We start from the raw sequence: 19,385 nt of genomic DNA, 5'->3' as shown, positions 1-19,385 counted from the left end.
GAAACACAGCCATAGGTGCCGCATATGAAGCTTCAAAACTGACCTTTGCCCTCTTTTGTCTTGGCTTTCCGGATAGGGGGCGGCTGCAACGGGAGCTCGGGCAGCGTGGTCGCTGCAGAGACCTGCTCAGCGACGGCGATCGCCGCAGCTGCAGCGGCCGCCGCGACGGCTGCAGCGTTGCCCTTGAAGGGGTTGTTGGAGCTGAACTCTCTCCACTTCACCCCCAGGATGGTCATCATCTTTGACATGGGGATCTTGGGATTCTTCTTTGCAATCATGGGCCTGGGGGAGCAAAGTCATCGGGAACTTTAGGGAAAAGTCCGTCACAACAAAGAGATCCTGGCCAAGGCCACACAGTCCCCAATGAGATGGTACCTCATGAACTGGCTGAAGGCTTTGTAGTTGGTGAGTTCCCGGTAGTCCTCCTCTGTAAAGGTATGATCAACATCCTCCAGACCCCAATCCTTGGCCAGCTGGGCTGAACTCTTTTGCTCTATTGGTTGCTAAACACAAAGCAGAAATTATGAGTTCGAGTTACGAGCTGAAACAAAGACCTGCACATTTGAAACTGTAAACAGAAGTCCAAATCTAAGCATGGACTGGGGTGCACTAAATTACCTTTGTTGTTTCCTCTTGGCTGCTGTCTCGGTCCCCATCGTCTTTTTTCTTCTTCTTGGTCTTCTTCTCCTTCCTTTCTTTATGTTTCTTCTTTTTCTTCTTCTCCCCGGACCCATAGTCGCTAGCTAGGCTGTCCGAGTTCTCCGCGTAGTCCCGTTCTCTCTCTCTGTCTGAGTCTCTATCGACATCGCTGTCCTGAAAGGGAGAAAAGATCGGAGGGGATGTCGAACACGCTGACACCGTCGGCAGGTTGAAGCAACGCGGCAGCTTTGCAAACTTACGATCTTCTTGCGCTTTTTTGTTTTGACAGGTTTTCCCTCTTTGTTCTTCCCGTCTTTCTTTTTCTTGGGCCGACCCTTCTTCCTGCCGGGGACACCCCTGTCGGATATCTCCCGACGCGCTTCTGCCAGAGGAAAAAAACGCCAGAAACACTCAAGCGCGGAAGAAGATGGTTATCAGCATCAGATGAATAAATAATCTCCTCAACGGGCAGCTAATCTGAGTTCAGCACATTAACGCACAACAAAAGCTGCAATATTGCTTTAGTAACCTCTGACCTCTTCTGAATGGCGACACATGCTGCATCGGATACAGGTGTCAGGGGGTAAAAGGAGATTTGCTAGCTGGTTTGCTGGTCCCAGGGGACACAGATAATTGGTTTATCCCAGAGCAAAGCTGTGACCAACACCTCTGTGGTACATTTAGCCTTCGCCAGTGGAGACATCAAGACTAATCAAACTTGTATTGTCGAAAACTTGTTTATGCAGAGAAGAAAACGGCTTCACTATTCTAATTGCAGCTGATGCAACAGCAGCAACAACCACGTTAGGAGCAATTTAATCCGCAATTTCACCAAACCTGGCTTCTAGAGAAGTACAAAAATAAGGGCTGCAGTTTGCGCCACGGAACCAGCTTGTTTGAAAGGCTGCGTCTCGCCGTCTTTTATTGTCTGCCTGGCTTTGTTGCTCGCAGCAGCAGCACTAACGGCGCCCCCCCTCCCCTTACTTTCCCTCCTCCTCTTCACTCCCACCCCATCCAAAACAACCGATTCCCGCCGCTTCCCCGCGAATGCGTGCAGCGCGCGGCCGGCGGAGCGCACGCCGGGGGCGGCGGCGGCTCACACGCGGGGCTCGGTGATTCAGAGGCCGTGAAGGAGACGGCGGCGGTGAACTGGAACTGACTTCTTTTCCTTTCTCTCCCGCTGCGCAAATTCCCACACTGGGACCAGCGCTAGTAGAGGTCGTGAGGGGGTTATGGTCCCTGTCGGGAAGCCAGACGCTGATTTATTTGGCACGGCACGGCACGGCGGCTCGTCTAAAGCCGAGCTAATTAAGCCTAAAGACAATGCGATGGGACTCGATGGTGTCGTATTCGTGCACATACCCACACGTTAAAGCAAAGCAATGCATTTTTTCCCCTTGCTTTGACTTTTAAGCGTTTTCCTACCGTCTGCGCCACATCAAACCCGCGTCATTTTCCTAACCTGCCCCCCACCCGCATCGCTACCTCACAATTAACCTGCGGGCTGCAGCGATGCAATACTTTGAACTGTTGCAGTGTGGTTAGCCAGCCGCCACTTTGTGCAGCCTCCACTCTCACTGCGCCCTAACGCGCATCTGCAGAAACTTCCAGAATGTCGTTGTGCTGCGGAGAAGCGTTGTATGAAAATCAGAGCCCGAGGGGCATTAAACGGGTGTTATTTGCCTAATTGCTGCGCTAAACTACCAGTGGGGGCTGAGTGCCGCAGCAGTGGTCCCCCTGTGATCTGTCAAGCACATAAAAAGCGGAGATGGGGGGGCAACCTGGTGTCACGCTGTCACGCAGCGTCTCATGGCTGCTCGGCCAACACGCATCATCTCCTCCAGAGATCAGTGTCAGTCGTAGCCTCCAGCCAGAGGAGTCCATTTTTATGCCCCCCCCTTTTCACTCCTGCATCTTTTCTACCCCTCGGGCTTGAACCGATTACAGAGCGGGTCCATGTACACGCCAAGTCCCTGCAGCTGTCAAAAAAGGAGGGGGGGAAGCGACAAACAACTTCTTTCTTTTTTTATTTTGCCAAGAGAGGAGAGTGCGTGAGGAGAGTTGGTTTAAACTTTTCTGTTGTTGTCGTCAGGGGTTGTGCGTGAAGGGGGGAATTAAGAACCCCGCAAGAGCAGAGAAACCCCAGTTTTCTTTTGACAGCGTTCATGGATACCGATGGGGTGGAGGGGCGAGATGGAGAGGGGGGGGTATGGAACATGTGTCTTCTTTTTTAGAAAATCGGGTCTGCAAACTTCGAGGCAGGTCTGCGCGCACGCCGCTTGTCCTGGCTGGTGACCGACCGGGAGAAAGAGCACATTTGCGGTGGGGGGGGACATACAAGCCGCCCGCTTCCCTCACGCTCTTTCACCCCTGCGTATTTATGGCTATAGCGTTTTTCGTCTGTGGTACGCGCTTCCGCGTTGTCCGCCAGTATTTCCCTTTTTTTTTTGAAACCGTACCTGGCGCGGCTGGTGTTGCAGTTTCCCGAGGCGCCGCCGGCGAGTTTATGTCGCTTGCGTTCTCGTCTGGGTCTCCGTCGTCGTCGTCTTCATCAAAATCTCCTCCCTCGGAATTAACCACCATGCCCTCGTCTTCCTCGCAGGAGCGGAGAGGAGATGACATTATATTCCTGTCATTGGATCCGTCTTCGTATTCAAAAAAAGCGCATTCGTGCGCGAGTGGGTTATATTTATTTAATATTCAAATCGGCACAGAAAAAAGTGGGGGGCGTTTTGAAATATTTTACACTAGGCAGAGCAACAAAGATGGCCGCCCTCTTATATTTATTTTTTAACAACCCCCCCAATAAGAAAAAATCCCCTTACATAAAAAATGGCTGACTATATTATTTCAGAACGCACCCCCCTCCTCCTTTCTCTCTCTCCGTCTCTCCTTCTCCCTTTGCGCGCCCCCTCCCTCCTTAAAAACGTACACATTGTTACAAGAAAAAGGGGTGTGTGACTGCATGTAAGTTACATTGTTAGTTGTTTGTTTCTTTTCCGTCTGCCCCCCCTTTCCAACTCTCTCTCTCTCGCTCTCTCTCGCTCTCTCCCCCCTCTCCCAGCATTTGTCTCTCCCTTTCTCCCCCCACCCCACAAGTCCGGATCGGGATCGGATCACGAATCGTCCGCCCGGTGTCAACTGTCACCCGAGACATCACACGCAACAACCCGCGCTTTCTGCATTGCAGAGCCCGTCGCAAATCTATCAAATATGGCCACCTTAGATTCTCCGGAGCCCCCGCCGTTGTATAAAAAGTATTTTGGAGCTGTGTGTGTGTTGGGGAGGGATTGAGAGAGGGAGAAGGGTGGTGGGGGGCTGGGAAAATCTGCCGCAGCCATGCCCAGACTTACATCAGATTGTATTGCTTAAAAATTAACTACTTGTGGTGGGGATGGAAACAATTCCAGGCGCTCAAACTGCGCCTCTGCCCGCACACGGAGCGGCGCGCAACGCGTCGTTTTACGCACGGTCCGTCCTCGGCACGGCGAGTGGAAACGCCTGCGTTTATTTCGTGCCAGCGCGCTTTTCTGTGAGCTCCAAAGCTGCGAGACTGCGTCATCTGGATGGCAGTAAGGCCATGGGAATCCCTGCATCCCGACTCACCCTCCGCGGCTGCTCGGAGCACTTTTGTGATCACAAAAGAGATTTTTTTTCCCCCTCTCTCCCCGCTCAGACTGGAGAATGGTGAATCTTTTTTAAAAAGGAAGCTTTTTACACATTTTATCTGCAAAATACCGCAAAACTGCAGACTTGTGCTTGAAAAACCTCCCCGGCCCTACAAATACACACAAACAAAGAGAATTTTTGTGCTAAAATAAGCATGAGCAATACAAGAACAACATCAAGAGGCATTTAAATAGAACAGATTTGGATCTTTTTATAGTCCTGTGTCCCATTAATAGCAGGTCAAAGATTCATCTTGTGCCATTGCCTAAATATATCCATACACTATGCCAAAAAGGCTGAAGGATTTCCTCCAGGTCAGGCTCTGCCTCCTTTGTGAGCACATTTATTCCTCATGTGATTATAGATGCCTCAATTTATTAAACCTCTAGATGCATTTCTGCTGCAGAAGCAGCTTTTCTGGGACCCTGCTGCAACAGGTGCCTGAGCAGCTCCAGCTCTGTTTGATCCAGAGCCACAACTGCCAGCAGGGACAACCAGGAGGACCGTACAGGCCCCCTGAGGTGTCTGCTCTCTCCAGATTGGCCCCAACCGCCTCATCCATCAGTGTGCATGGGTCTCTGTCTGCATCTGAAAAGCTGGAAACCAGGCGAGGGTCCCCGATGCACCAGACTGTGCGAAACCCCCCCAACCCTTCTCAACGACAACTGTGTCCGTTTCGATAATCAAGGATTATCATTTTTTTCCTTTTCCCTTTCCAGGCAAAGAATGGGGAAGATGCCGACTCATCTTCTCCAGTCATATTACACGTAATGTAATACTACAGCAGAGGGTCGCGGGGAAAACATAGTCCAGTAATATATCACTTCCTGCTGCATCGCTATAATAATACACAGCATTCCCAAATACATGCAAATAATTTTGTTTGAATAAATTGAGGACAACAATGAACTTGTTTGTGAAATACTTTCAACTAAAGAAATGCAATTTAATAGAATAGGATTTTAAGAGAAAATGTCAAATTATAAATTGAAATTGTAAAGATCATCAATGTAATTTGTTTACAATAAAAATTTTAATTGATTACCTTTATTTTCCTTTGCAGGAGAGACCTCTGGCGGTAGAATGTGAACATTACACATGTTCCAGTTTTCCCGTGGCTCATCATGAAGAAATGGGGAAATTACAATTCCGTGGTACATCCTCGTCTCTGTGGCGCAATCGGTTAGCGCGTTCGGCTGTTAACCGAAAGGTTGGTGGTTCGAGCCCACCCAGGGACGCAGCTTCTTTTCTTCCAAGAAGGGATTCTGCAAATAATTTCAATCGCAGACGAAACAGTAAAATCATCTTGGACATTACAATAAAATAGTTTTTATTTACAATATTTCCCGAGCACGTAATCGATTAACTCTTAGGTTCTAGAAAAACGCGAAAGAGATAAAAGCTTAAAGCTTAAAAAGCTTAACTCCCTCTATTAACGCCGTAAATGTCTGTATTGCTAAACTATACTGTTATTTTTACATTTTATTGATAAATTACATTCACTTTCCATCTTTAATCCAACATTTTAAAAAAATATTACAACTTCCGGTTTAACGTGTCCGTCAGGAAAATCTATCCGCAAGCCAACGCTCAAGGGGTAAAATGGCAACAATGTTTGAGGAAAATGGCCCTTCGACTCACGTATGTATCCGTGTCTGTAAATCCTCTACGACTGGGCAGTCTTGTTTACAATGTTCACTGTAATTTAAGGGAAATAAGCGGGTTTCCTTTCTTGTTGAAGCTCTTCGGAGCTTTAGATGACGGCTAGCGAGTTAGCTAGGTGCTGGCACCAATGGAGTATTTGTCACTATTTAACGATTCTGTATTTCTGAGATTACCTTTATTATTATTTGGCAATTTAAAGTGTCCTCCAATATGCATATATGTTAGTGAGATCACTCCATGCCTATTGGTCTCTTTGGTTAAATGGTGTTAACTTCAATTCAAAGCAGGTTCAGGGAAGGTTTATAGAGGAATATAGTAGGAGATCAATTAGAATATTCATTTTTATTTGTCAAATAGGCGCTTTTCAAGTTGCACATTATTTATACGACATGACTGAATCATATGTGGATTTCTTTTACCTGTTTGTCCTCATGCAGGAGCAGCCCGACATGTCCTCATCAATCCAGGCCAAACAGAAACTAGAAGGACTCCTGAACAAGAACATGAGGATCCGGATGACAGATGGACGAACCCTGGTGGGACTGTTCCTCTGCACGGACCGAGACTGTAACGTCATCCTTGGATCAGCTCAGGAGTTCCTCAAGTCCACAGGTTGGATAAACACAGCAGTTTTGTCTTCTATTTACCAAAGATAAATGGCACTTTAGTGTAAATGTATGCACAATAGTCACCTTTAATAGGCTATTGGATTGCAGAACAGATCTCAAACTAAAAATAATCTATTCTCCTGTGGTTCCAGACACTTTCTCCCAGGGAGAGCCCAGAGTTCTGGGTTTGGCCATGATCCCAGGTCACCATGTGGTGTCCATCGAGGTGGAGGCAGACAGTTTGGAGGATTCACAAGGATTCGTAGCTAAACATTGATGAAGGGACATCTTTTACACTCAATGAGCTGTCGAGGGTGGGCATCTCGTAGGATTTTAAAGCTCACCTTGACAGATGCATCAGTTTCTGGACTTTTTAATGAAGAACTGGCTTTTTGGAGCGCCAGCCGATCAGTACGTTGCGTTTGGCTAAAACGGGACGCTTCTAAATGTTTGTGATGTTTTTGTTCACTGCAGCCAATCTTGGGTTTCACACTCACTAAAACACAAGGTTGACAAGAATACATTCTCAGCTTATTTTGTGGGTGATTCTGTTTTGAGAACTCCTCCAGCAAGGTGTTCGATCCACGCAATCACCATTAGATGTCGCCAAATCACCATCCATTCATCCTCTACCGCTTATCCGGGGTCGGGTCGCGGGGGCAGCAGCCTAAGGAGAGAAGCCCAGACTTCTCTCTCCCCAGCTACTTCTTCCAGCTCATCCGGAGGGATCCCCAGGCGTTCCCAGGCCAGTCGAGAGACATAGTCTCTCCAACGTGTCCTGGGTCTCCCCGGGGGCCTCCTACCGGAGGGACATGCCCTGAACACCTCACCAGGGAGGCGCCCAGGGGGCATCCTGACTAGATGCCCAAGCCACCCCATCTGGCTCCTCTCAACGCGGAGGAGCAGCGACTCTACTCCGAGCTCCTCCCGGATGGCAGAGCTTCTCACCCTATCGCCAAATCACCACAAATCGAACCTCATTTCAAAATCATAAGTTGAATCTCTTAAACTCTTGTTTTAAATGTGTTAAACCAGCACTATTGAACATTCTCCTGCTGCTGGGAGTCGTAAAGTAACCAAGACTTTGGCTGCGTTTAGAATTTTAATAAGCTGTCAATCGACTCAACTTTGGCACAACAAAAAACCCACTTGGACATATTTAAATACAAATATTTTGACATTTTCTCTTCACAGTCAATCGCTGTTGAGGAATAATTTTTTTTCTTGAGGGGGTTGATCCTAATGATTTGAATGATCATGTCGTTCTTGGCTGCAAACCTGATGTTGCTCAGAAATACTGAAGACACGGTCGGTTTGTAGGAGAGAAAGAAGCCCCGAGTTACTTTTTGGAGTGGAGAACATGGAAAACGTCTTCAAAGACGGAGATAAAAGTGCAAAGTTTCAGAGGTGCGTTTTGAAAAAGTCCTTTGTCCAGAACAGATTTTTAAAAACAATCTCCGGGATGTTTGAAGCTGTGCGGCTTGTTAGAATTTGATCCAAAAAAAACCCCGTCACAAATGGATTTTAACCCCCGCCTACATTACATAGAAGCTAAAAAAGAAAAACCCCGTCCACTTTTTGGGCTACTGTTAAAAAAAAGTCTGATCTCGGTCACCGCCACCACACAGACCCTTCGGATCCTTTGGATCTGTGTTCATATTTTACTTAATTTAACCTTCCAGTAGTCGTCTAACACATGTCCAAGTTAAATCGCGGTCCAGGGGGACTCCTGCGCGGATCTTCTCCCCCTTCCCAGCGTCCGTGTGTGGGCAGATTCTGCCTCGTGTCTCAGTTGTAGTGGAACTTGAAGTGGAAGCTGCCGCCAGACTGGAAGGGGTCAAAGTGGAAAGGCCAGGGTTGGTCCCGTCCTCCTCCCTGCTGGTTCTCTGGGTCCAGCGGATCCTCGCCGGCGTCAAACTTCTGTCTCATTTCTGGAAGGAAAAAGGTGAGATGCTGAATCATCTGGCACATCAGGGATTAGCGATACGGACGAAATTATGGAGGAAATCTGCCCCTGACCTGGGTCGGTCAGGACCTCTTTAGCCGAAGCGATGTCGATAAACTTCTTCTCCGCTTCCTTCTTCTCTGCCTCGGACTGGAAGTTGTCAGGGTGCCACTGCTGCGCCAGCTTCCTGTAGGCCTTGATGATCTCCTGCTTGTTGGCGCTCCTAAACAAGGACAGTGGAGTCAGAGAGGAAGGCCATCCAATTCTGCCACCGAAACGGTCGGACCGGTTACCTGCTGACGCCGAGGATCTTGTAGTAATCCCTCTTCTGGGAGATTTTCAGCAGTTTCTGCGCTCGCTCCAGACCTTCTTTGATTTCCTGCTTGTCATCAAAGTCCAGCGCCTCTTTGTAGTCCTCCACAGCTAACAGGAAACAGCGACAGGTTTTTCCCACAAATTTCCCCAGAGATCTCTCAGTGTTTCTGGCCGTCACAGTACGGTCCTCCATAAACACGACCCGGCTCCTCACCTTTCTCATATTCCTGGTTCAGGATGAACGCCTCGGCTCGGTCTCGCAGGATATTGGCATTCCTCGGATCCCTCTGGTGGGCCTCCGAACACACGTCGATGGCTTCGTGCGTCGACTTCATCTGCAATGGCAAAGACAACAGATGAACCCTGCGCCGGTGCTCATACTAGCCCAGGCATGGGCAAACTAAGGCCCGGGGGCCACACGCGGCCCGTTAAACGTTTTAATCCGGCCCGCCAAACTTGAAAAATTAAATGAATAAACCTTGTTAATGCACTGCAATTCTGGTGTTTTCCCACTAGAAAAAAGACAGTCAGGAGGAGAGTGATGGTGATATCCTGAAGGATAACAGAACTTTCAGTGCTTTAAAATAGAAATGGTTATTAATTTTTTTTAAAAGGCACATTTTATTCATTTGATTTTAAGTGTTTTAAGACTCATTCCAAAGTCAGATATTTTGTTGTAATGCTTCTCTTCATTTTCATTTGAAATTAAAGCACATGTTTTCTCCATATCCCAAGATGTGTATTTTTTCTCCAATGAGGTGAGGTTACCAAAGCACTCCATCCATCCATCTGCTCCTGGTCCGGCCCCTTTGTCAAATGTTAGAACCCATTGTGGCCCACGAATCAAAATGTTTGCCCACCCCTGTACTAGCCCATATCAAAAAGGCAAATCTTTAACAGGTCTATAAATGCAGCTTTTGTACTGTTGAGTCACATGAGGCCGACAGAACCGTTATTCCCTCCACTCACCTTCACCAGGCTGAAGCAGATCCTCTCTTTGGCCAGGTTGGTGTAATATGGAACATTTGGCTCCGTCTTCATCACCACTTCATACTTATCGAGGGCTTCCTGGTAACTGCAAATAAATTGGGTAAAGAATCCCCTCGATGCTTTCAGGGACACGTGTGTAAAACACCAAGAGAAGCACCGACCTCTCCGCCTGGATCAGCTCCTCTGCTGAATCCAGCTGCTTGCTCAGCTTCTTCACCTGCTTGTAGTGGCTGAAACATTCCTTGTCATCCTGGTCCAGCTTCAGACACTCGCGGACGTGGCTGTAGGGGCCAGATAAACAGGTCCAGTGAGTTTGGGGAGGAGGGTGTCACATGGGAACAGGGAAGACGAGCCCTACGATGTTCCAACTGACTTGAGCGACTCGTGGTGCTCGCCGAGGCTGTAGTGCAGCATGCTGAGCTTTAGGAAGGCGGCACGATTGTCGTTGCGCAGCCTTGTGGTCGGTGTCAGATCCTGGATGGCCTTCTGCAGGTCCCCCATCCGGATGTAGCATTCTGCACGAAGCTCCCGCGACTCTGGATCCCAGGGGGAGATCTTGGAAAAACAGGGCACATAATCCTTCATTTTCACATTTATTTTCTTATAACTGATACCCAGTGGGTACAAGACGCCACCCTTAGCTGTATTTAACTCCGTTCCATCACTGGCAGTCACCTCAATGACTCTCTCAAGGACATTGATGGTGGCGCTGTATTCGCCTTGGTGGTACATGGCATGCGCCTCCTCCTGCAGCTCCTCCAGCTCGTGTGTCTGCATCAGCTGCTGTTGGGCTTCTTCATTGTCAGCAGAGCGCTGCAGCTGAAGAGCACAAATGATAAATGCGCGGTCGCCATGCTGTCATTAGCGGGAGATTTAAAGACAGAACCCACCACTTCGTTAAAGTCCTCCCAGGCTTCCTGCGTGTTACCCTGCTTTAAAAGGATGTTCCCTCTCTGTAGTCTGGCCTGGAGGTACAGAGATGGAATGAGAAGTAGAAGAAGGAGATAGAAACATGATCAGCGCAATGGACGCATTTTTGAGGATTTAAACTTACAGCCAAGAAATCAGGCTTGAGCTGGATGGCCCTGGTCAGATCTGGCAGGGCGGATTTGGATTTTCCCATCGCCAGGAAGACCGCCGCTCGCTTGTAGAAGGTCAGGTAGTTCTTTGAATCTCCCTCTGTACAGACCAGAGAGATCTTTACTGAATTAAGTGATAGTCTGGCTACGTCATTGTGGAAATGGATGACCTTGTGGAGCAGGGACCCAAATGTCAGTGTGCGAATGTGTGTAATCTTACCCACAGCAGAGTGATAGTGTGACAAGGCTTCAGCCAGCTGCCCAGCAGCCAAGAGTTTACGGCCCATCTCCAAGTGGTGCTCAATCTCAGCCTGGGTGGCCCCCAAGACCCCTGAAACAAGACACGGAAGCTGGGACAGTGAGCACAACTGTGAATGTTCATGTGTTTGTACAAGTTTAGTGTTGGTGAACAATTACAATTAGATTGTTTGGTTACAGACGAGCAAAGTATCTAGATGACAGACTGCTGTGCTTCAGGCCAGTTTGCGGCGCAGATTTGTAAATACTATTGCAGCAAAATCTGGGAACCATGTTAGACTGATTTGGTTAGTAGTAATAGTTAGTCGTAAAAATAGGTGGATCTGAGTTTAACACAACTGAAAAACAATTGTTGTCTGGAAAGGGGCTTTAAACAACTTTGTCATTTGTGCTTAATCGCGCTAGGTTATATTGTTAGAATAAAGTAAAACTCGACAGTAACTTTCGTTTTTATTTTCGAAAAAGCGGGACGTCACCGCAACCGTAGCTTGTCGTGAAACTTTTAATAGGCCGGAACAGCAAACAAATTAAAGTAGAAGAGTGTGCGAATGCTTTGAGAAACTTCGAGTTGCAGATAAAAATTTGCCCTACCGTCCAACTGGATGTCCAGCAGGACACACAGCAGTGACAGGGAGCACAGCACCCCGCTGAGCCCCGTCCTCCGACACGAATCCATCATATAAACTCACGCTTCGACACCAGAACCAGCAAAATGGAGGCCTCCGCTGTCACATCGAGTTGTCTCAAGGGACCTCTGATAATCAGTGCTGAATCTTCGCCGGCATTTTTGTCAACACACAAATAGCCCGGACGGTTTGTTATTTACGGTCCCGGTTGGGCAGCCGTCCGGACTGACACGAGTGCGCAGCTGAAAGGTTCCGACGGAAATCGCTGCGGTTTCGCACAACGTTCCTACTTGGACGCGTTCCGCGGTTTCTGCGCCAACTTAAAATACCTCGGGGTAAAATAACGACAGAAATATCAACCAGCTGACAACCTGTACACTGACCGCCACACCTTTGGGCCTTTGGGCTCGTCACCCCGCCCCGTTTGTCCTACATATCTGCGATTGGTCGGAATTCCCGATATCCGCGTTGGCCTGGAAACGTGGACTGTTTTGATTGGAGGAACTATTTCATCAACTGCCCTGCATGGAACCAGCAGCCTGCTCTCAAATAACTTTAATTTGCACATTTTAACGTGGGTTTCCTTTCAACACCTTTATAGCAAAATATGTAATATTGACTACAAACATTCTACTAATGCATTTTAAAATATATACAACATGGCGTTTTCAACTACAGGAATGGGAAATGTTCAGCATAACATAGTTTATTGTATGCAAATGTATAAAAGAAAAAGAACAGAACCAACTTGCTGCTCTTTTTCAAACATGCCATCTACAAAACTGTACAAAATGACACACAGATATCTTAATCTTGACCTTCCCCTTCTTGATCTGTGAATGCAGATTTTCCAACATTTCTCTCTGGATATATATTTGTGATAGTCATCATAACAACATAAATACGATCATTTAAATCACACAGTATACTTGTAACTAAGCTTTTTTTTACAGTTTTAACACATCCCTTTTACAGAGTACACACTGGATGTCAAAACAAATGCACTGACAGACAGCAAAATGACAAAAATGCAAGAGCACATGAGTTTTAGGTCCAAATCAAACATAAGCGTTTCTCCCGTAGGTACTTGCACCCATGCTTCTGGATGGTGCCGCTCCAGAATATGCAGTTCCCCTGCTCTGGTAAGGATAAGTCCTGTAAAACAATAGGATGTATCAATAACTGAGGGCCAACATTTGCATGTTACAACCAGAGGATTTTTAAAAAAAATACAGCTGAAAAACAGAAATATTGAACTACAAGTACCTTAAAATTGCCTCTGTACCTTATAGTGGGTAAGTGCAAGATATTTATCCGACCGCTAGGTGTCGCTCATATTTTGTATTTTGTAATAGTTTCTTCATGAAGATTTTTTTCTTTTTTAAAAAAAAATTCTTTCAAAAGACTAGAAAAAAGACCATCCTTTACCAGAAACTATTAGTGGGCTGGTCTCTTATTCAGTTAGTTTTAAAAACTGACTTGTCAAAAAAAACTGCTAATTAATCTATATCACAAAAAATGAACCAATTCATACAGGTAAACAGATCCTTCTTGATGAATATGTTTACTTTCATAAGGCTTTCTTAAATCCAAGCCTAATAGTGCACGAGTGACAAAAAAGTGAAGCACCAGCCCTTTAATTTAGAACGATACTCACTGTTTCTCTTCTCCACCGACTTTGCAGGAGCAGACGAGACAAGCTCCGCCAGCGATGGCCAGCACGGACGAGCACCAGCCGATGTAAAGCCCTTCCCCTATTTCGTACCTGAGACGCACATCATCCGTTAGCAACGGTTCACTTTTCATATTGTTGCACCCTCAGACACCAATTTGGGTCAATTTCTTACTTAGTCCCGGGGAAGAATGGGTCAAAAAACTCCTGGGTGATGTTAAAGGCGTACCAGGAGATCGCAATCATGGTGCACAGGCCTTTTGACAAAAGACAGGTCGAATATTCTCTTACCCATTGGTCAAGAATCAATCAATACATGCTTGTTTTTATCGTATTTTCTGTTACCTTGAAGTATGAAAAGGACCCCAGCGGTGCCAGCAATCTTCCCTTTCAGGGCATAGTTCTCCCCTCCAGCTTTGGAACACTGTATTCCAATTAAGGCGGCCACCAGTCCAAAGGTGCCCAGCACTATAGAGGTGATCATCAACGCTCGAGATGCCTGGATGTAACCTGACAACATGGAGACAGATCAATTTTACCACCCTCAACCTGACCTGAGCAGAGCGGCGAGGTTCTGGCCGATGGCGGCCCTTTCTCTGGAACGTACCATTCAAAGCGAGCAGCGACGGGAATTCCCTGCAATTGTGCACCCCGGTAGAATCCGTCGCGCACGACATCCACAGGTTTTCGTAGATAGTGGAGGTGGTGATGACATTGCCGTCCACGGTGGACGTCCTCCAGTAACGGTTGGGCAAGCACACCCCCACCATCACCCATCCCAGGAACCCCAGGACAAACGCCACTACTTCCACGATCGGATCCATGACCCCTCCTCGGGCTGACCGTCCAGCGAGAGTATATCCAGGTGTGAGTTTTGGACGCGCCAAGCGAGCCTAGTCTGACCCGTGTCTGATCGAGTGTCCGAGATATGCAAGAGTCAACAGATAATGTGTATAATGATTTATACGAGCTGTTTTCTCCTCCCCCTTCATCTCACGCACACCTATGAAACTGAACAGGTGTTTATCAGAACAATCTCAAGGTCCAATGGTCATTGTCTCTGGTAATGACACTGCGGCGAGTATTTTCACTGGGAATCTTCCATCACGTTTGATCTGACAAACATCTTACAAAACACAGAAAGTGATTTTAGGAACTTTTTTATCTAAAGGCTCCATGTTGGGATCCAAGTTTAAGGTGCAGGGGTGGCAAATATCACCTTTTGTTTGTTGAGTCTGGCCACACTAGAGCAAACATTGAGGGTCCAAAGTGGGCCAGCTCGTTAGTTTACGTTTGCGAGTCCTCATTAATAATCCTCCTGATAGCTGCAGGGTCAACGCTGTCACCTGGAGGGCACACACGGGTCAAAACGCTGATAATCGAAAGATAAATGGCGAAGAAAGATTTACTTTACTAATTACGACAGGGTTTCTCACCTAGTCACGACTGAACCTGCGAATTATTGGAATTATGTTTTTGCAGCTGATTGCAGTTCTTTAAAAAAAAAAAAATTTGTGATTGTTGTTAAATGGAACCAAAATACATGGAGGAAATCGTCTTTATGTCCACTGGTTTTCTTCATTCTTCAGTCAGCTGCTAGCTGTCATTTTAGCCACCACTAGTACGTCATGCTAACAAAAACGTGAATGTCACTAGCACGTTTAATCTGCTGCAATTAAACTGTAAAGGCGGAAACTCACCTCCAATCAAGCCATGTGATCACATGTGCACCTACCTAAAAAATCTATGTCACCTAGATAGGATTTTCAGAGGAAAAAAAAGATATTTAGAGTTATGTATATGTATGGAAATGTATAATTCAGACCTGGATGTTGTTATCCAATTTAACATTTTATCACAATTCTGACAATGAACTTTTTAAAAATATAAAAAGATAATATATGAACATTGTTGTCCCCCTCAATGAGAGCTAGTTGTGAGTTTCATGTGTTAGCATGTTAGCATGCAGAAAAACACCTGAATATAATACCAGTGTAAAAATAATCTTTCAAATTCCATTTAATACATGTGAAAAGATCCATTTTGCCTCACAGACTGCATTTTTTTTAAAAAAAAAGGTCAAAGTTAGTTTTCTCGGAACTAAAATTATGTTTTACAATATTCTCATAAAAATAAGAAAATTATTGGACTTTAAAAGTCATGACAAAGCTCTGAGCACTAACATAACAGGAAGGCATATCACCCTAAAACCATAAAGAAAATCCCAGCTAGCATATCCTCGCATCACAATAAACTTGGTATAGGCCACCCTTGATCCATAAACCAACACCTAAAACGCTAGCATTCGTATCTTAATCCGCTAAACGAGAGCTAGTAAAGCTCTTTAAAAGTCTCATGTTTTCTAAAGTTACTGATGCCAGTAGCAAAAGTCATGAAGCCGAAAGTTGTTGTTAATTACTTTTGACCAATAAAAGACAAGAAAATTTAGCGAACTGGTTTCTCTGCTGACAACGTGATCCTACCCCACCATAAATGTGCAGTTTTATGGGTGTTTGAAACTTGTTTTTACAGCTTGCTCATCCTGAGTTAGTAAACATTTTAAGCGAAACCTGGAAAGAAGCTCAGAATATCCCACCATGTGCTTTCTAGGTAACTCGGTTTGCGCACGTGAGGAGGAGAAACACCATGGAAACCTCTGAAAATCATTAATAATTGAGCTTGATCAAATAAAGAGTGGTGGAACAATGATTTCTAAGTAACTTAAACTTTAAAACTTTTTATAGGAAAGCACATGGAATTTATACCGACGTCAGACCATAACAAAGGGGGTAAAGCTCCAAACACAGATGAGGGCACCGATACAGCGGTGCAGTGGGCAGAGCTAGGGCCGCTGCCAGGTTGTGCTCTTCCAGAAATCCCATCTTGCTTCACCCCAATTACACATTAATGTCTGTGAGCCATGCGGATGCTACATGAACATTAACCTCCATAACTGCGGCTCATTGAAGCCGATCAGAATTACACAGTTTGGTGAATCAGTGGTTTTAAAGTGTCATGATTATATCGCAAACAAGTTAAAATCAACGTTGGCCGGGTTATTGATTGATTGATTTTCCTCACCTCATCTGTTTGGGTTGGGCTTTTTGGGGGGGGGGGGGGGGGGTTTCATCTTTTTCCCCTTTAGCATTATTTTTTCGCTCACCTCCGACGTTTTTTTACTGAACGGTCCAAGCCGAGTTTCGGTGTTGTGAGGCTGGTAAATGAGTAACACTCCGTGTGGTTGATAACGCCACACACAGCTGATAGCTCCCATAAGCCTTTTTGTTGTAAAAAAAAAAAGAGACTTGAATTGCCCCACGGGGCAAGATGCGAGACTGATCGATGTAAGGAAAGGTTTTGTTCAAACGGGCACACCTCGAACTTAGCCTCAAAAAAAACATCGTTGTAAATCTAAAAGGGTCAATAAAAGACTGTGATAAGAATTTAATTATAGAGCAGACTTCGCTCCATCCTTTACGGAAAGAGGTTAGTAGTCTTAATGGAGGTTCAACCTTCAAAACTTTCAAGTAATTAAAGAATAAAGCTATATTTTACGCAGACGATTCACTTTTATTCGCACCGATTTGCCAACTCTTGGATCTGGGTGACAGGAGCTAAGGTGGCACAAATTCACCTGCAAATGTAATTAAACTACTTTCATTTGATCTGAAAAGTGAGTCATCGGTGTGTTTGTTACAGTACGTTCTCAAAAACAAATCTCTTTCAAAATCAGTTTTATTACCTGTTCGTTTAGTGGGTTTGTTAGCACAAATTTCCAGAGGAATCCAGGACGACTGGAACGTGTCCAGAACGCCAGCTGGACGCCAGAAAACACACCACAATGTGGCTTTTGGCATTAAACAAGCATTTCTTTACATTAACTGTTTAATGTTAAATTATATACATATATATATTATAAAAAAAATCAGACAAAACTCAAAATGCACTTTATGTAAATGTCGAATAACGTGTTACACTTGCTGTTACTATCGTATATGTGAGTGATTTATTTAGAGATATAAGAATGTTGTCTGTGGTGCGGGTAGAAACAAATAAATGATGTCAAATCTGTGAAAATATGAAAGCAGGAAGAGTTCTAATTGTTTTATATGGTATGATTCTCATTCAGCTTCAACTGCAGGGGATGTACAAGCGTGTCAGTCCAGAAAAAAAGGTGTCCAGGTTAAGATTTGGTGGATCCCTTTGCGACAGCCAGGCCGACGAGGCCCGCTAGACCGGCCAGGCCGAGCCCGATGCCCCCCACGATGGCCATGCCGACCAATCCGTCTAAAAGAGACAAAGCGAGCGTCAGCGTTCTCTCTTAAAAGGTTTCAGTGATCCGCTTCTGTTGGTGCTCTGACGGGCTCCTACCTTTCTTTAGAGCCTTATTGATGAGCTGCTCCAGATCCAGGGCCTGCTTGTTCCCAGGCTCGTTCTTCAGAAGTGTTCGGATGTTCTTCAGGGCTTTCTCGTAGTCCTGCGGGAAGAAAAACAAAATGGCCAATGAGATATTTAAACGCGTGTTCAAATGCAAGTGCTGCTTTTGAAATCTGTGCTTGACTTTGGATGAAGGTTCTTACCTTCAGTCTGTAGTAGGCCACTGCAAGGTAGAACAAGAAGTCCCTGGAATCATCCTTGGATGCTTTATGAACAAGTTCTATATGGAAAAGAAAAAAAAACACTTGAAAACTACTCTAAAAGGATTTGGTACAATTTCAATGTGAATGAGTGAAAATAGTTTTTAATGTTAACATTAGTTAACATTGTAGCATTATTTGACCTTATTTTCAACAGGATATAAATCCAGTTTAGCTGTGATGTTCAGTGTATACATGCTTATTTTAATCCTTTTTTCCAATATTAAAAATCGACACTTGAAGAGAGGGTTCAACCAAGGCATTTATTCATTTAACATCTATTGTTATCTTTGAGCAACAGGACCTCTACAACTACAAAAAAACAGTCAGAAACACTCAATAAATGTCACAGTTTTAGGGGGTTCTTGAGCAAGAGGTTAAAGTGGGTTACATTTAATCAAGTAATTCATTTATTTTATGCTTTGTTCATTTTCATTTGTACTTTCAACCTGATGAAGAGGAAATTTCCTGATTTTATTTTGTCACTCCTGGCAGTTAAAACAACACTGGTTTTATACATTTATTTTATACCTTCTCAGTCTGATAATCCAAGATTTTATGACAAACTGACCTTCCAAAATCACAATTCCCTTCTTGATGTCCTCCGTGTATTTGCTCCGGATCAGACACCAGGCATATTCGAACCTGGTTTCTTTGGAAACGGCTCCCTTTACCAGTTCGTTGTTGTATTTCTTTTCAAATTTCTGTCCGAACACATAAACAACAGTTGGTGATTAAAATGGAAAAGTATCCAAAATCTCACAAATTAATTTATCGGCTGAGAGTGAACCAGAACAGCCATCATTTAAAACTACGAAATCAGCAATGGCCGCGTAATGCTAACACTGATTGCTACAAAATTCACAGCTGATAGAACATGAAGATGAAATAAAATCAATTAATTATCGTCAACCATTTCAAGCGCAAATGTAATCTTTGTAGAAAAGAATTAAACTTCTCGTCGCAGGATCTGTCATAATTAGCATTTTGGTGGCTAATGTGACGCGACACTTTCTGCTACGACATGTCAAAATCCAGACATATTTTAGCTTTTAACGAGTCAACAAACGATTTAGAAAGACCAGCGTTTGTCGTCTGTGTACAACAGCGTGCGTTGGAGTGAAATAATGAAAATTAGTTGGCTAAAATCTTACTAAAAGGTCGTCAGGCGCTACAACATCGCTCAAAATCGCCTCCATGTTTCCGGAAATGAACCTAAAGTCCGCCTACATTTAATCACGTGGTATCGACGCAAATCCCTGAGCGGAAATGAGTAATGATA

The 19,385-nt window shown here is 45.2% G+C and overlaps 5 protein-coding genes, 2 long non-coding RNA genes and 1 other non-coding gene across 15 annotated transcripts in view; 3 read left to right on the top strand and 5 right to left on the bottom strand.

The window, feature by feature from the left end:
• chd3 (chromodomain helicase DNA binding protein 3) overlaps positions 1–3,521 on the bottom strand; it is a 30,029-nt gene extending 26,508 nt beyond the window's left edge. For 6 of the 7 annotated variants that reach the window (XM_057028435.1, XM_057028436.1, XM_057028430.1 and 3 more), the window contains exons 1-5: positions 3,099–3,521; positions 900–1,021; positions 619–813; positions 376–503; positions 44–282 (exon numbers count right to left, since the gene is read on the bottom strand). In XM_057028435.1, coding sequence (XP_056884415.1) covers positions 44–282; positions 376–503; positions 619–813; positions 900–1,021; positions 3,099–3,261 — 847 coding nt within the window. In that variant the 5' untranslated portion in view covers positions 3,262–3,521. Of the gene's footprint in view, positions 1–43; positions 283–375; positions 504–618; positions 814–899; positions 1,022–1,175; positions 1,509–3,098 lie in introns of those variants that run through there. The other variant, XM_057028434.1, reaches the window with a different exon arrangement.
• A 437-nt stretch (positions 3,522–3,958) lies between these two features.
• Positions 3,959–5,350, top strand: LOC130523308 (uncharacterized). The gene is made up of 2 exons (XR_008949866.1): positions 3,959–4,622; positions 4,715–5,350. It is a non-coding gene; the product is annotated as an uncharacterized LOC130523308 (long non-coding RNA).
• LOC130523307 (uncharacterized) lies at positions 5,234–6,532 on the bottom strand. Its single transcript, XR_008949865.1, has 2 exons — positions 6,393–6,532; positions 5,234–5,573 (listed from the first exon to the last, which is right to left on the bottom strand). It is a non-coding gene; the product is annotated as an uncharacterized LOC130523307 (long non-coding RNA).
• naa38 (N-alpha-acetyltransferase 38, NatC auxiliary subunit) lies at positions 5,426–7,100 on the top strand. 2 transcript variants are annotated; one of them, XM_057028447.1, is made up of 3 exons: positions 5,426–5,518; positions 6,411–6,585; positions 6,734–7,100. In XM_057028447.1, exons 1-3 carry the CDS (start codon positions 5,441–5,443, stop codon positions 6,856–6,858), a joined length of 378 nt encoding a protein of 125 aa, XP_056884427.1. In that variant the 5' UTR covers positions 5,426–5,440; the 3' UTR covers positions 6,859–7,100. The 2 variants fall into 2 exon arrangements, with proteins under 2 accessions (XP_056884427.1, XP_056884428.1); XM_057028448.1 differs by lacking the exon at positions 5,426–5,518 and adding an exon at positions 5,809–5,949.
• On the top strand, positions 5,473–5,546 carry trnan-guu (transfer RNA asparagine (anticodon GUU)). The gene has a single exon. It is a non-coding gene; the product is annotated as a tRNA-Asn (tRNA).
• A 570-nt stretch (positions 7,101–7,670) lies between the features above and the next one.
• On the bottom strand, positions 7,671–12,211 carry dnajc3b (DnaJ (Hsp40) homolog, subfamily C, member 3b). The gene is made up of 12 exons (XM_057028438.1): positions 11,760–12,211; positions 11,131–11,241; positions 10,886–11,010; positions 10,722–10,796; positions 10,507–10,650; positions 10,205–10,386; positions 9,993–10,112; positions 9,811–9,916; positions 9,056–9,176; positions 8,820–8,949; positions 8,601–8,749; positions 7,671–8,512 (listed from the first exon to the last, which is right to left on the bottom strand). Exons 1-12 carry the CDS (start codon positions 11,845–11,847, stop codon positions 8,370–8,372), a joined length of 1,494 nt encoding a protein of 497 aa, XP_056884418.1. The 5' UTR covers positions 11,848–12,211; the 3' UTR covers positions 7,671–8,369.
• Positions 12,212–12,484: 273 nt separating this feature from the next.
• On the bottom strand, positions 12,485–14,413 carry cldn15a (claudin 15a). The gene is made up of 5 exons (XM_057028440.1): positions 14,074–14,413; positions 13,812–13,976; positions 13,642–13,723; positions 13,452–13,559; positions 12,485–12,949 (listed from the first exon to the last, which is right to left on the bottom strand). Exons 1-5 carry the CDS (start codon positions 14,288–14,290, stop codon positions 12,853–12,855), a joined length of 669 nt encoding a protein of 222 aa, XP_056884420.1. The 5' UTR covers positions 14,291–14,413; the 3' UTR covers positions 12,485–12,852.
• Positions 14,414–17,183: 2,770 nt separating this feature from the next.
• fis1 (fission, mitochondrial 1) lies at positions 17,184–19,382 on the bottom strand. The gene is made up of 5 exons (XM_057026998.1): positions 19,258–19,382; positions 18,675–18,807; positions 18,047–18,123; positions 17,838–17,943; positions 17,184–17,753 (listed from the first exon to the last, which is right to left on the bottom strand). Exons 1-5 carry the CDS (start codon positions 19,300–19,302, stop codon positions 17,650–17,652), a joined length of 465 nt encoding a protein of 154 aa, XP_056882978.1. The 5' UTR covers positions 19,303–19,382; the 3' UTR covers positions 17,184–17,649.
• Positions 19,383–19,385: the final 3 nt, after the last annotated feature.

Source organism: Takifugu flavidus, chromosome 3 (assembly GCF_003711565.1).
Source record: "Takifugu flavidus isolate HTHZ2018 chromosome 3, ASM371156v2, whole genome shotgun sequence".
In the NCBI taxonomy this organism is placed as follows: Eukaryota; Metazoa; Chordata; class Actinopteri; order Tetraodontiformes; family Tetraodontidae; genus Takifugu; species Takifugu flavidus.
The sequence above is the reverse complement of the archived record's forward strand: the minus strand, read 5'-3'. Positions and strand labels throughout refer to the sequence as shown.